This window comes from Ornithorhynchus anatinus, chromosome 5 (genome assembly GCF_004115215.2).
Source record: "Ornithorhynchus anatinus isolate Pmale09 chromosome 5, mOrnAna1.pri.v4, whole genome shotgun sequence".
Classification (NCBI taxonomy): domain Eukaryota; kingdom Metazoa; phylum Chordata; class Mammalia; order Monotremata; family Ornithorhynchidae; genus Ornithorhynchus; species Ornithorhynchus anatinus.
This window is the reverse complement of record NC_041732.1, coordinates 78,062,061-78,076,642: the sequence shown is the minus strand read 5'-3', so window position 1 is coordinate 78,076,642 and position 14,582 is coordinate 78,062,061. Positions and strand designations below refer to the sequence as shown.

General features: G+C 49.4%; 1 protein-coding gene across 12 annotated transcripts in view; it reads left to right on the top strand.

The window, feature by feature from the left end:
• The window catches only part of EIF4G3 (eukaryotic translation initiation factor 4 gamma 3), a 254,350-nt gene that overhangs the window by 40,594 nt on the left and 199,174 nt on the right, over positions 1-14,582 (top strand). For 10 of the 12 annotated variants that reach the window (XM_039912112.1, XM_039912111.1, XM_029066446.2 and 7 more), the window contains exon 2: positions 10,474-10,632. The exons of the other annotated variants lie outside the window; for them this stretch is intronic. In XM_039912112.1, coding sequence (XP_039768046.1) covers positions 10,537-10,632 — 96 coding nt within the window. In that variant the 5' untranslated portion in view covers positions 10,474-10,536. The remainder of the gene's footprint in view (positions 1-10,473; positions 10,633-14,582) is intronic. 12 annotated transcript variants of the gene reach the window in all.

The window sequence follows — 14,582 nt, the reverse complement described above, 5'->3', positions numbered from 1 at the left end:
CTTAAAATCACGTCTGTTCAGAGAAGCCTCCCCGATTAACCCCCCATTTCCCCGTCGGCCCTTCCCGCCACGTCAACTGTGAACTTGACTCGGTCCAGCCCCACCATTTCCCGTGTTCGTAACTTTTATTTTAGCGTCGGTATCGCCCTGTGGAGTGTAAGCTCGCTGTGGGTAGGGATTGCGCCTAAACAGAGCTCCGGGCATCGGAGGGTCTCAGTAAATTCATTCGATAGTATTTATTGAGCGCTTACTTTGTGCAGAGCACTGTACTGAGCGCTTGGAATGGACAATTCGGCAACAGATAGAGACAATCCCTGCCCATGGACGGGCTTACAGTCTAATCGGGGGGAGACGGACGGACAAGAAACAGTGGCAATAAATAGATTCAAGGGGATGTACACCGCATTAACAAAATAAATGCCACCAATTGACTGAAACAAGCTGCCGGTAATAATGATTACAATGATAATAATAATAGTGATTGGGGTATAGGTTAAGCGCTTATTATGTGCCAGGCTCTGCACACAGTAAGTGCTCAATAAATACTACTGACTGACTGACTCTGCTCGCTGCCAGGGAGTGTTTGCTTGCCTTTCCTCCCTCCATCCCCTTGCGTGGGCGCCAAGTCCTGAACCTTCACGCATTCATTTGTGCATTCATTCATTCATTCATTCATTCGCCCTACGGTCGAGAAAGAAACGGCTCCCTTGGAGCAAAAGGAAGCAAAGCGGCATGGCTTAGTGGAAAGAGCACGGGCTTGGGAGTCAGAGGTCGCGGGTTCTAATCCCGGCCCCGCCTCTTCACTCATTCATTCAGTCGTATTTATTGAGCGCTTTCTGTGTGCAGAGCACTGTGCCAAGCGCTTGGAAAGTATAATTCCAGATAGGGCAACCCGGCCCCGCCTCTTCACTCATTCATTCAGTCGTATTTATTGAGCGCTTTCTGTGTGCAGAGCACTGTGCCAAGCGCTTGGAAAGTATAATTCCAGATGGAGACAATCCCTCCCCAACAACGGGCTTGTCAGCTGTATAACTTTGGGCAAGTCACCTAACTTCTCTGGGGCTCAGTTCCCTCATCTCTAAAATGGGGATTGAGACTGTGAGCCCCAGTGTGTCCAACCCAATTTGCTTGAATCTACTCCAGCGCTTAGTACGGTACCTTGCACATAGTAAGCGTTTAACAAACACCATGATTATTATTGTTATTGTTATTTATTGAGCACTTACCGTGTGCAGAGCGCAGTACTAAGCGCGTGGGAGTCTGGAAGCCTGGGTGCCCCTGGGGCCACACGTAGCTCCACTGTGTCCGGCCAAATAGGAGGCCCCTGCCGTGAAGAACACCTCCCCTCCCCAAGCTGCCGTAGGTGTCCCAGTGCCAGTTTCACCTCTGGGAGAACTTCTTATGGTAACAAGAAAAATCATGGCAAAAAGGCAGCGACATTTTCCCCAGCCAACCGTTTTCCCGAGCTCTCCGCCAACCTTTCATCCCAAAGCGGTGTAAAGCACACCCGTTTCTCCGCTCTGCCACTGCTGTCTTGGGCACTCGGGGACTTCCTGCGGGGGCAACTGATTTGCCACTCGGGGCCGCAGTTGGCAGTCGAAACCGGGAGCTCAGCCCGCAGGTTGATCTCGTTCAAGAGATGAGTTCTTTCCCCCCCGGAGGAAGTTACCAAATTGAAATAACTGTGGCTCGATTTTAAGTAAATTACATGATAATTCGTTTTTAATAACAAGACTAAAAATAGGCATTCAGGCTGCGCCTACTGCAGATTAAGATTTTCTTGCAGGACGGCGCTAGTAAACGATCACGGTTTGAGCACCGGCCTTCTGAGAGATGCCGTCGATCACGCTCCACTTTGCTATTCATCCAGCCCACTGCCATATTTACTAGCGTAATTGCCCCCGACCACATACGTAAATGCCTCTCTCCCTAGTTTCTGAGTAAATAATAATAATAAAAAAAACCTTTGCAGGCAATTGTAGTGGCTGCGTAATGGAGTGAGCTCGTTGTGAGCGGGGAATACGTCTACTGTTGTATCGCCCTTTCTCAAGTGCTTAGTACAGTGCTTCGCTCCCGGTAAGCGCTCAATACGATCGAATGAATGAATAAATGAGTGAGGATGTGCTAAGGCCACAGATGCAGCTTGCACTGGGAGTCTTCACCCTAGCCTTGTCACTTACCCAGGCCTGAGCTTGGTACTAATTATCTTCTTCAAAAACGATCGGTTGTTTAAGCCTGGCTATTGTTTTTATGGCTGTTGTTTGTCGAGTGTCTTTCCTTAAAGACCTCGAGGTATAATTATATTGGAACCGTAATGATATTTGAACAAACCTCGTGGGTTCGGACCAGAACGAGTGCTCGGGAAGTACCGAGGATTGAGCCAACAGTTTGGATTTGTGGCATGCAAAGTCCAAACCGGTTCAGCCGCCCTAGGACCTACAGCCTTATCGGATTCACTCCCGGCGTGGGAGGTGGAGAGAAACAATTAAACGTGGGAGGTGGAGAGAAACAATTAAATGGGCCTCCTGGCTAGGCCTTGGACGTGTCATCTGCGGCACTGCAAGGGTCTCTCTGTGGTTTAGTGCCTCAGTGAGGTTTTTTTTATGGTATTTGTTTTGCACTCTACTATGCGCCGGGCCCCGTACTAAGCGCTGGGGTAGTTACAAGCTAATCCGGTTGGACACAGCCCCTGTCCCACACGGGGCTCGCCATCGTAATCCCCATTTCATAGATGAGCTAACCGAGGCTCTGAAAAGTGGAGCGACTTGCCCGAGGCCGTACAGCGGGCCAGTGGTGGAGTCAGAATTAGAACGCAGGCCCGAGGTCTGTCCATTAAGCCACACTGCTCCCTGGGCCATCCTCTGTTCCCTCCAGAGGGGGAAAGTAAAAAATTCATTTGAGCGGAATGGGACCTGGATTAGGGAGCTGGAAGGGAAGCGCCATTCCCCCGGCATTCACAAGGCCCTCTTGCCAGTTGGGCATGGCTTCCCCTGTTGGTAAGGAAGGTGGAAGGCCAGGGTTTGGGGTGAAGGAGATGGCTCGGGGGATGTGGGGGGGGGGTAATTAGAGAAGCAGTGTGGCTCAGTGGCAAGAGCCTGGGCTTGGGAGTCGGAGGTCACGGGTTCTAATCCTGGCTCCGCCACATGCCAGCTGTGTGACTTTGGGCAAGTCACTTCTCTGGGCCTGTTCCCTCATCTGTAAAATGGGGTTGAAGACTGTGAACCCCACCTGGGACAACCTGATCACCTTGTATCCCCCAGCGCTTAGAACAGTGCTTTGCACATAGTAAGCGCTTATCAAATACCACAATTTATTTATTGTAAAGTGCCACCAGAGCGGCGTAGATCCTCTTCCTGCTTTCTCCCTCCCCGAGCGGAGGTAAAGTGATAAGCAAAGGAAGCTCGAGCTACGGTTCGCGTCAGATTCTCAAGTTGTGGGAGGAACCCCCGAGCAGGTAATCAAGGGAGTTGTTTAACCGGGAATCAGAGGACCTGGGTTCTCATCCCTGCTCTGCCACTTACCTGCTGGGTGGCCTTGGGCCAGTCACTTCACTTCTTTGTGTCTGTTGCCTCGTCTGTAGAATGGGGATGGGGACTGCGTCCAACCTGTTTAGCTCGTGCCTACCTCAGCGCTTAGTAAGGTGCCTGGCGCGTAGTGAGCACTTAAAAAAATACCATTAAAAAAAAAAAGCGGTGAGTGGGCAGGTAGGGGTGGAAGAGGTGAGACATTTAAAACCATGATGGTGAAACATTTAAAACCATGACAGCAGGTGGGCAGCCTTTGTGCCGTGGGAGGTGGGGTGGTCGAGGGTCGGGAGAGGGGCTGTGAGAACCTCTCGGGTTCACCTTGCCAGCCTGTGCCAGGCACAGGACCGCATAAGTAGGAAGATTGGACCCCCTTCTACTCAGTGCCGGCCCCACTAATTCCTCCAGATGTTCCCGCTATTTTAGAAAGTTTCCCCGGTTGGGTTTTCCTCCCAGAAGGTGTTTTTCGCTCACGTTCAGTAAATAAGAGCTGTGCCTTTTAAGTGCCTTGGCCCCGGTTCAAGTTCTGGGGCCGAAGGTTTGCAGAGAAAAATACAAAGGCAGGGATTGAGCCTCTGCAAGAGAACGTCCTTCCTGGACTATTTGCACGCTGCTCCCTAGAGAAACAGAGCGGCCTTTATGAGCCTTTTGGACCGGAAGAAAATCGCAAACGGATTCTGGACTCCTGGCCCCAGCGAAGCAGCTGATGGGCAGGCCCTGCGGGTCCAAGGCCCGCCGAGCTCCGTCGACAGCCGGCGAGCTGAAATGGGGCGGGTTCCGGTGGGCTGACGGAGGAGAACGACTAAATGCAGATTTCAAGGTTTGCCTTTATTTTGCTCCGCTCAGAACCGAAGGGAACATTTAAACCTGCCCGGACTTGAAACGGCCTGGCCTACTGGCTAAAGCAGGGGCCCGGAGTCAGAAGGTCATGGGCTCTAATCCTGTCTCTTCCACTTGTCTGCCGTGTGACCTTGGCCATCTCACTTCACGTCGGTGCCTCGGTCACCTCATCTGTAAAAGGGGGATTAAGACGGTGAGGCCGATGTGGGACAGGGACCGCGTCCAACCCGAGTTGCTTGTATTCACCACCAGCCCGTAATACAGTGCCTGGTACATAGTAAGTGCCTAAAAAACCACCGTTATTATTATCATTTCTTAGAGTGCTGCTGGAGTCCAGTCCACCTCAGTGTGGCCGTACTGGTACACGTCCAGTCAAGTGAGGTGGGGGACGGGCCACTTTGGCTGTCAGGCGCATGGCCCGCTCAGGTTAGAAGGGGCCCCGGCTTTCTCAGGAGAGTCACGTCTGCTTCTCAGCTCGTTCTAGTGTGTTTTCAAATGACCTCTCAGTGCTCAAATCCATCACCCGGTGGTATTTAGTGGGTGCACACGGAGTGCAAAACACTGTACTAAGGATTTGGAGAGGGCCACCTGTACCCTGCCCTCCTGTAGCTTATAATCTAATGGGGGAGATGAACAGAAATGATTTACAAACAGAGGGAGGAGGAGGAGGAGGAGGAACAATAAGGGAACAGGATGTAGCCCAAATGCATAAATAACTGAGTACGCATACATTATATATGTGTGTGCCTTTGTGTATGAACATGTATCCACATTAGTTTGTGCTTAATGTGTATATGAATAGACACACATATGCACTTAAGTACCTAATAATAATGTTGGCATTTGTTCATTCATTCATTCAATAGTATTTATCGAGCGCTTACTATGTGCAGAGCACTGTACTAAGCGCTTGGAATGAACAAGTCGGCGACAGATAGAGACAGTCCCTGCCGTCTGACGGGCTTACGGTCCGATCGGGGGAGACGGGCAGACGAGAACGACGGCGATAAATAGAGTCGAGGGGAAGAACGTCTCGTAAAAACCGATGGCGACTAGATAGAATCGAGGCGATGTACATTTCATTAACAAAATAAATAGGGTGATGAAAATATATACATATTGAGCGGACGAGTACGGTGCCGAGGGGATGGGAAGGGAGAGGGGGAGGAGCGGAGGGAGATGGGGGGAAATGAGGATTAAGCTGCGGAGAGGTGAAGGGGGGGCGGTAGAGGGAGTGGAGGGAGAAGGGGAGCTCAGTCTGGGAAGGGAAGGCCTCTTGGAGGAGGTGAGTTTTAAGTAGGGTTTTGAAGAGGAGAAGAGAATCGGTTTGGCGGAGGTGAGGAGGGTGGGCGTTCCGGGACCGCGGGAGGACGCGGCCCGGGGGTCGACGGCGGGGTAGGCGAGACCGAGGGACGGCGAGGAGGTGGGCGGCGGAGGAGCGGAGCGTGCGGGGTGGGCGGTAGAAAGAGAGAAGGGAGGAGAGGTAGGAAGGGGCGAGGTGATGGAGAGCCTCGAAGCCTAGAGTGAGGAGATTTTGTTTGGAGCGGAGGTCGATAGGCAACCACTGGAGGTTTTTAAGAAGGGGAGTGACACGCCCAGAGCGTTTCTGCAGGAAGATGAGCCGGGCAGCGGAGTGAAGAATAGACTGGAGCGGGGCGAGAGAGGAGGAAGGGAGATCGGAGAGAAGGCCGACACGGTAGTCTAGCCGGGATATAACGAGAGCCCGTAGCAGTAAGGTAGCCGTCTGGGTGGTGAGGGAAGGGCGGATCTTGGCGATATTGTAAAGTTGAAACCGGCAGGTCTCGGTAACGGATAGGGTGCGTGGGGTGAACGAGAGAGACTAGTCAAGGATGACACCGAGATGGTGGGCCTGAGAGACGGGAAGGATGGTCGTGCCATCCACGGTGATAGAGCGCTTACTATGTGCAGAGCACTGTTCTAAGCGCTGGGGTAGATACAGGGTAATCAGGTTGTCCCACGTGAGGCACACAGTTAATCCCCATTTTACAGAGGAGGTAACTGAGGCACAGAGAAGTGAAGTAACTTGCCCACAGTCACACAGCTGCCAAGTGGCAGAGCCGGGATTCGAACCCATGACCTCTGACTCCCAAGCCCAGGCTCTTTCCACTGAGCCACGCTGCTTCTGTTATACTTATGCTACTCTTCTCTTGTACGTACTTAATACATGCACATATTTCATACATGAACACACAAGCTTGTGCATAAGTTTTTTTGTGTGCGTGCATATTCATATACGTGAATACAAGCAAATCGGGTTGGACGCAGTCCCCGTCCCACATCGACCTTACAGTCTTAATCCCCCTATTACAGATGAGGTAACTGAGGCACCAAAGTGAAATGATTTGCCCAAGGTCACACAGCAGACATATGTATGTAAGTATGTATGCATATGGATATGTATACATACATGTATGTACTTACGTTCATAAGTGCTGAAGTGAAGAATAGAGTACGTAGGTGGGTCTAGGTGATTGGGGTGCTGAGAATTAATCAATCAATAGTATTTATCGGTGCTTACTATGTGCAGAGCACTTGGGAGAGTACAATACAACGGAATTAGTGGACACGTTCCCTGCCCATATCAAGTTGCCAGTCTAGAGGGGGAGACGGACATTAATATACTAAGGGAGGACATTCTGGTGGAAGTATGATTTTTAAGAGGTCTTTGAAAGTGGGATGAGCTGTGGTTTGGCAGATATGAGTGGTTATAATAGTAGTAATGATATACGTTGGTATTTGTAAAGCCCTTACTATATGTCAAGATAATAAGATCAGAACAGTCCCTGTCCCTCACGGGAGTCACAATCTGAGAGGGAGAACAGATATTGAAGCTCCATTTTACAGACGAGGTAACTGAGGCACAGGGATGGGAAGTGACTTGCCCAAGGTCACACAGCAGCCCTGTGGTGGAACTGGAATTAGGAGCCAGGTCCTCTGATTCCCCGGGCCCGTGCTTTTCCCACTAGACCACGCTGCTCCTCCGGGATGGTCGTGCCGGGCCGAGGGGACGTTGGGAAGGAAGGTTTGGAGGCAAGAAAGTCGAGAGCGAGGTATGATTAGAAGATGAGCTTCTGAGGGGCAAAGACCGCAAACCCGGGAGGAGCAAGTGAGAGAACTTATACATGAGAGATGGGGAGAGTTGGAGGAAAGCCTTGAAGCCAATTGTGGTTGACGTAGAAGGAGATGAGTCGCCAGTGGGGGGATTTTGAGGAGTGGAGCAATGCGTGACAGGTGACATTTGAAGGAGATGATCCGTGCAGCAGCAGGTAGTGTAGACTGAAGGGAAGAGAGGCTGGAGGCAGGGAGGCAAGTGAGGAGGCTGACAGGGTGGTCTGACTGTGCTAGGACAAAGTTTGGACCCATGGAGTTTGGGTAGGGAGGAAGGAGCGGACCTGGGAATTGATGAATCAAGAGGATTCTGTGGTCGATTAAACGTACCGTCACTGGGTCGGCGGGTGCGGGGGCGGAAAGCTGTGGAATTACAGCCGTACCATTCCTCAGGTGAATCCCTGTCCCCTCTTCCACCTGAGGGTCCCACGCCCGCTGATTTATTCTGGGCCCAGCGGCTCTGCCTTAGTGAGTAGGGGGAGAAGCGTCCAGATTCTCCACTCCTTAAAAATGGCAACCGTGTACGACCGCCTAGCCAGTTTTGCACCCTGTACCAAAAGCGACTCTATACCATAGAGCCCGAAGAATCAGTGCCACACAGTGAAAACCGCTGTATTAATTATTTCAAATGCTCTGGAAAAGAGCAGATATACTTCTCTTGCTTACCACTTATTTCCCCCATTCTGACCCCTCCCTCTAAATCTCAGCGCCGTTGACCCGTGTCCATCTTTGCTGGTCTGTGCGGCAGATTTGGGTGTTGAAAATGTTTCCCTAGATACGTAGAAAATGATTCCCTCGACTAGTTGGCCTCGTTCGTCCTCCAGCGGTCGTTAAACATGCAGAAGCTAGGGGCTAGAAGACTCAAATTGCAGTAGTTTTATCCCAAATCCTTCAGGAAAGTCAGGGTGAGGAAGGGGGATGAGGTCCAGGGCCCTTTAGGATACATCTCAGCTATCATTATCCCAGCAGAGAGACTGGGCTTGCGTGATAGAAAAGCATCGTCACTGCAAACTTTCTCTGTTATGCAGTTAAAGTCAAAGAATTAATCTGGCAATGGGAAGTGACTTATTTTTTCTCCTTTTCAAGGTATTTGGATCTGCACTTAGTTCACAACTATATTCTACGATTTGTCTGAAAGAAGAACTTAGGAAAGTGGTCGATCATTCAGTCAGTGGGATGTATCCAGCGCTAACTACGTGCAGAGAACTGTAGTAAGCGCCCGGGAGTGTACAGTACAACAGAAATTGCGGACGCGTTCCCCGCCCGTAACGAGCTAGCAGTTTATCGGCGGTGTTTATTGAGCGCCTGCTGTGTGCAGAGCACTGGACTAAACGCTTGCGAGGGTACAACACAGTTGAGTTGGAAGACGCCATCCCTGCCCTCGAAGAGTGCTTGCAGAAAGAACAGAAATAGAGCGGTTATTAACCTTGGTTAAGAAGGCTTCTAGTGGAGTTTAGGTTTATTGGAAAGATGTCCATTCATAGAAACGAATTGTAGACGAGCATCCAGATAGGAGCACAATTAATCAGTCAATCGGTGGTATTTATTGAGCGATTGCTGTACTAAACACCTGGGAGAGTACACGAGGGTAGTTAGACTCGATGCAGGCCCACAGACAAGACTGGAAAATTCAAACTGTTCCAGCAATAGCTGGCAACCCTAAGGTGGAGAAAGAGGTGTCTTGTGTAATGTTAGAACACAGAGAAGCAGCGTGGCTTAGTGGAGAGAGCCCGGGCTGGGGAGTCAGATGGCGTGGGTTCTGATCCCGGCTCCGCCACTTGTCGGCTGTGTGACTTTGGGCAAGACACTTAACTTCTCTGTGCCTCAGTTACCTCTTCTGTAAAATGGGGATGAAGACTGTGAGCCCCACGTGGGACAACCTGATAACCGTGTATCTATCCCAGTGCTTAGAGTAGTGCTCGGCACATAGTAAGTGCTTCAAAAATACCATTATTATTATTTAAGGGACTGCCCTGGGCCCCTGTATCTATCCCAGTGCTTAGAGTAGTGCTCGGCACATAGTAAGTGCTTCAAAAATACCATCATTATCATTATTTAAGGGACTTGCCTGGGCCCCTGTATCTATCCCAGTGCTTAGAGTAGTGCTCGGCACATAGTAAGTGCTTAAAAAATACCATCATTATCATTATTTAAGGGACTGCCCTGGGCCCCTGTATCTATCCCAGTGCTTAGAGTAGTGCTCGGCACATAGTAAGTGCTTCAGAAATACCATTATTATTATTTAAGGGACTACCCTGGGCTTCCCAGAAGGACAGAGAATTAGAGCACAGTTGACAATTCAGAGAAATCGGCTTGAGACCTGGTAAGATGAGAATAAGCCAGGGGAGAAATGAAGGGAAAGTGAAGTAACAAGGGGCTGTTTAAGAACTTGGCCAACATGCTTTGTGGAAAAACCACGAGCAGCAGTGTGGTCCGATGGGTAGAGCCCAGGCCTGAGAGTCAGAAGGACCTGGTTCTGATCCTGGCTCTGCCACGTATCTGCTCCGTGACCTCGGATCAGTCACTTCGCTTCTTCTGTATCTGTTACCTCATCTGAAAAATGGGGATGAAGACTGTGAACCCCGTGTGGGACATGGCCTCTGTCCAACCTCATTAACTTTATATCTGCCACAGTGCTTAGTACAGTGCCTGGCACATAGGAAGTGCTTAACAGATACCACTAAAAAAGAAAAGCAGAACACAAAAAGAAAAACCAGGGCCAAGGATCAGAAAATAAATCTCCTTCCTGGATTCTAAGGGGGAAGCAAGATAGTACAGCAAAGAGGTTAAAAAACCTGGAAGGTAGCTCACCTCTAGAAGGAAAGGAGTAGGTGATCTTGGAGAAGAGGAAGAAAAGAAAACCTGTGGATAATTAGTTCTAGGCAGTCAGCTTGGAAAAATAATGTTAATCGTCAGAAGGGAAGGGAAACAGCAGAAGGAATGATTGGATTCCTTCACCAAGTCCTTGTCTTCTCTCCAGGATGACTGAGACTCCGTACAAAGGAAAAACAGCTAGAAGAGTGACATCTCTCTATGATTCTAGATGAGGCCACCTCTAAGAACAAGAAGCTCGAGGAGGACATCTAGGGCTTTTGCAGTCAGAGTTGACTTCAACTCAAAAATGTCAAGCTGGAACCAGGTAATGCCACTATTTCCAGGAAAAAGCAGTTCCACAAGCACTGTCTCACTGAATGTGAGAACTGGAGTCTGAGAAATCTTTCTCCAGCCGTATATATTTTTTAAAAACACAAGCAAATTTTAAAAAACCCAAAATTTGAAGAGAATCCCAAGCCACTTTTATCCTTCATTAAGGAACGGTAGCCCAAGTATCAGACTGATGAGATGGATTCACTCTCTGAACGCTCCCTTGCAGACCAAGCAGTCAGTACGGTTTGGAGCCGACCCCTAAAATCTGATATTTCAATGCAAAAATAATTCTTCATTCTTTTATCCACCTTTTCCCATGCCCTTCGATCACTGAATAGTAATCATAATAATAATATTAGTGGAATTTTTTTTAAGATACACTCAAGGTATCTTAACTGCCAGAAGGGAGTGTATCTTCCCTATCGGTTGTCCCTGTGTTTATTCGTCGGTTCATTCATTCAATCGTATATATTGAGCGCTCACTGTGTGCAGAGCACTGAACTGAGCGCTTCCGCCGTTCTCGAGCCTCCCCTTTCCATTTTTCCAAGCGACATCGTATATTCTCTCTTGTACTTAATTCTGGAGGCTCGGCTAGAGGGGTTGAAAGGTGCAGTTGGGCAAAGGACAGAGAAGAGGAGGGAATGAGAAAGGAGAGAAGAAAAATCTGAAGGAGTTGAGATGTAATAATAATGTTGGTATTTGTTAAGCGCTTACTAAGCGCAGAGCACTGTTCTAAGCGCTGGGGTAGATACAGGGTGATCAGATTGTCCCACGTGGGGCTCACAGTTTTAATCCCCATTTTACAGATGAGGGAACTGAGGCTCAGAGAAGTTAAGTGACTTGCCCACGGTCACACAGCTGACAAGTGACAGAGAGAGCCCTAGGAGATGGTAAAGCAAATAGACTCGTGTCTTGCTTTTTTTCCCGCTCTGAAGATCTCTTGGTGTGGCTGAGTTCCACTCTTCTAGAAGGTGCTACTCAGAGAGAAGGGGTTGAAGTGCTCTCGAACACTGCATCTGATTATGGTAATAAGAATGTTGGTATTTGTCAAGCGCTTACTATGTGCAGAGCACTGTTCTATGCGCTGGGTAGATACAGGTAATCAGGTTGTCCCACCTGGGGCTCACAGTCTTCATCCCCATTTTCCAGATGAGGGAACTGAGGCCCAGAGAAGTGAAGTGACTTGCCCACAGTCACACAGCTGACAAGTGGCAGAGCCAGGATTCACACCCATGACCTCTGACTCCCAAGCCCGGGCTCTTTCCACTGAGCCGCGCTGCTTCTCCAATAAATAAATAACGGTATCTATTGAAATTTACTATGTGCCAAAGCTCTGAGGAAAGCACCGGGCAGGTTGAAGGACAGAGCCGGCAATATTTCCCCTCCTTTTCGACGACCAGCACCTCGATTACCGCCTCAGCTTCCTCTCTTGTCATCCCTGCCTCCGGGCTTTCCCTTCTCCAAGCTACGCTTTAATCAACCAGTCAGTCAGTCGGTGGTATTAATTGAATGCTTACTGTGTGCAGAGGACTGTACTGAGCACTGAGACCCCACAGTCGTCTGTCAGTCAGTCAGCCATGTTTATTGAGTGCTTAATGTGTGCAGAGCACTGTTCTAAGCACGTTCACAGAGAAGCGGCGTGGCAGGGTGGATAGAGCACGGGCCTGGGAGTCAGAAGGTCATGAGGTTTTTTTTAAAATATTTTTATTTTTATTACCCTATTTATTTTGTTAATGAGATGTACATCACCTTGATTCTGTTTATTGCTATTGTTTTAATGAGATGTACATCCCCTTGATTCTATTTATTGCTATTGTTTTTGTCCTTCTGTCTTCCCCGATTAGACTGTAAGCCCGTCAGTGGGCAGGGATTGTCTCTATCTGTTGCCGATTTGTACATTCCAAGCGCGTAGTACAGTGCTCTGCACATAGTAAGCGCTCAATAAATACTATTGAATGAATGAATGAATGAGTTCTAATCCCAGCTCTGCCACTTATCTGCCGAGTGACCTTGGGCAAGTCACTTTAATTCTCTGCGCCTCCATTACCTCATCTGGAAAATGGGGATTGAGACTGAGCGCCCAACGTGGGACAGGGACTGTGTCCACCCCGATTTGCTTGTATTCCCTCCAGCGCTTAGAGCAGTGGCTGGTCCTTAGTAAGCACTGAACAAATACCATAATTATCGTTATTATTATAATGTAACAGACACATTCCATGCCCACAATGAGCTTACAGTTTAGAAGCGGAGAGTGACATAAATACATTACAGATACGTACATAAATGCTGTGGGACTGGGATGGGGAAGAGTTGGTAGAAGAGTTGACTTTTCTAAAATGTCACCTGGGCCACGACGCCCCATTCTTCAGAGACCTCCAGCGGCTGGCCATTCCGCTGCATGTCGAACAGACACTCCCCATGGTTGGTTTCCGAGCGGTCCATCAGCTCTCTCCCTCCTGCTTATCCACTCGTCCACTGTTCCCTAGTGGTCGATCTTCGTACCCCTCAAGCTAACCATTCAGTCATACTTATTGAGCACTTACCGTGTGCAGAGCACTGTACTAAGCGCTTGGGCGAGTAAACCGTCGCGCTGTGTCCTTTCGTTATCCCTCCCGCTGCTGACCTCTTGGTCCCATCCCCTTCCCTGCCCAAGACCCCCTCCCACATCCCGTCCGACAGACCTCACGGCTCTCCCCATCTTCAGAGTCCATCAGTCATTCAATCAGTGGTGTTTATTGAACACTCAGTATGTGCAGGGCACTGTATTAAGCACTTGGGAGGGCATCGGACAACAGAATTAACGGTCACGTTCCCTGCCCGTAACGATCTTACAGTCTAGAGGGGAAGACACCCCACCCCGTACGCTCCAGTCCTCTGCCGTTCACCTCCCCACCGTCCCCCGTTGACGCCTGTCCCGTCGTCGACCCCTGGCCCACATCGTCCCGCTGTCCTGGAATGCCCTCCCTCCTCACCTCCGCCATACTCTCTTCCCTTCTTCAAAGCCCTACTGAAAGCTCACCTCCTCCAGGAGGCCTTCCCACACTGAGCCCTCCCCTTCCCTCTGCTCCTCCTCCCCTCCCCATTCCCCTTTCTCCCTCCCTCTGCTCTTCCCCTCCCCACAGCACTGTGCACATCTGTATATATTATTTATTACTCTATTTATTTTGGTAATGATGTGTATATAATCAGTGTTTCTATTTATCTTAATGGTACTGATGCCCGTGCCTGACTACTTGTTTTGTTCTGTTGTCTGTCTCCCCCATTTAGACTGTGAGCCCGTTATCGGGCAGGGAATGCGTCTATCTGTTGCCCGAGTTGTACATTCCTTGCACTTAGTACAGTGCTCTGCATGTAGTAAGCACTCAGTAAATATGATTGAATGAATGAATGAAAGACAGACGTGAGTATCAGTAAATAAGAAATTTGTAATATGTACGTAAGTGCTGAGCGGTTGGGAGTGGGGCAGATATCAAATGCCCAAAGAGCACAGATCTAAGCGTGTAAATGACGTAGAAAGGAGAGCGGGCTGGGGAATAGGGGGCTTAATCAGGGAAGGCCTCTTGGAGGAGATGTGACTGTAATAATGCTCTGAAAGTGGAGAGATTGGTGGTCTGGTGCATATGGAGCGGGAGGGAGTTCCAGGCTAGGGGAATTAGCTAGGGAACCAGCTCTGAAATCTGACTTTTTCAAAAGGTTTTTTTCTGCTTAATTTCTAGAGAAACAGCATGGCTCAGTGGAAAGAGCAGGGGCTTGGGGGTCAGAGGTCATGAGTTCGAATCCCAGCTCTGCCACTTGTCAGCTGTGTGACTGTGGGCAAGTCACTTAACTTCTCTGGGCCTCAGTTACCTCATCTGTAAAATGGGGATTAAGATTGTGAGCCCCATGTGGGACAACCTGATTCCCCCTTGTCTCCCCCAGCTCTTAGAACAGTGCTCTCTCTGC